We start from the raw sequence: 835 nt of genomic DNA, 5'->3' as shown, positions 1-835 counted from the left end.
CCTCCTCTCTCCAGGTGCAGCTATGCATCGCGTTGCTTTCAGGAGAAAAAGAAACACACACACACTCACTCACAACCACACACACACACAGCTCTGAAGTCTGAAAGGCACATGAAGTGGACCATCAGGTATATGGCACATTCACTGATAAAATGTTCCCTATTCCCTCCCCCAAAAAAGTAGAGAAATTTTAATCAAGTCAAAGAGCAGAAAAGACAGGGCACTCCTGCTCGGAGCGCAGCATCGTGGACATCCCTGCGGAGGAAAGCTGGAGTAGGGGTGCTCTCACTCGGTGACTGTGGGGCGCGTGGCCACGTATACAAACACCACGATCAGGAGCACCACCACAGCCAGGGTAGGCAGAACCACCGTGGTGATCTGCTGCCGGGCCTCCTGCATGGCCTGCTTCCGCTCCTTCTTGTCCTTGGATGTCTCCTTCTTTGGCTTCCCTTTGAGCTGACGCATCTTTGTTAGAGGATGCTGGGAAAAGATGTCCAGAGAGGGCTTGGAGGAAGGGCTGGTCACAATCCTCTGTCCAGGCAGGAGACCTCTGCAAGGAGAACAACTGTGATCAGGAAGGAACAGAACAAAGGAAGTAAAGGAAATCTCAGGGCTGGGGAGATGGCTCGGCGATAACACTCCCTATGCAAGGACTTGTGTTCATATCGTTCTCCAGAAGGAGCTAATTCAAGACAAGTTAAAGTATATAAAGGCAGGTTTACTAGGACCAACTCTCATTGGGTTTACTGGTCCCAAAGAAGGGAGCCAGAGAAGTCGCCATGCCATGGGAGACAGAAAAGTGCCTATGCAGAGAGAGAAGAGAGAGGGCAGAACC

General features: G+C 51.3%; 1 protein-coding gene across 1 annotated transcript; it reads right to left on the bottom strand.

Moving 5' to 3' along the window:
• Nucleotides 1–207: 207 nt before the first annotated feature.
• Smco4 (single-pass membrane protein with coiled-coil domains 4) lies at nt 208–547 on the bottom strand. Its single transcript, XM_055615592.1, has one exon. The coding sequence runs from the start codon at nt 463–465 to the stop codon at nt 286–288; it is 180 nt and encodes a 59-aa protein (XP_055471567.1). The 5' UTR covers nt 466–547; the 3' UTR covers nt 208–285.
• Between the last annotated feature and the right edge of the window lie 288 nt (nt 548–835).

The sequence above is a fragment of the Psammomys obesus genome, unplaced genomic scaffold (genome assembly GCF_907164565.1).
Source record: "Psammomys obesus unplaced genomic scaffold, mPsaObe1.curated_primary_1811, whole genome shotgun sequence".
Taxonomy (NCBI): Eukaryota; Metazoa; Chordata; class Mammalia; order Rodentia; family Muridae; genus Psammomys; species Psammomys obesus.
The sequence above is the reverse complement of the archived record's forward strand: the minus strand, read 5'-3'. Positions and strand labels throughout refer to the sequence as shown.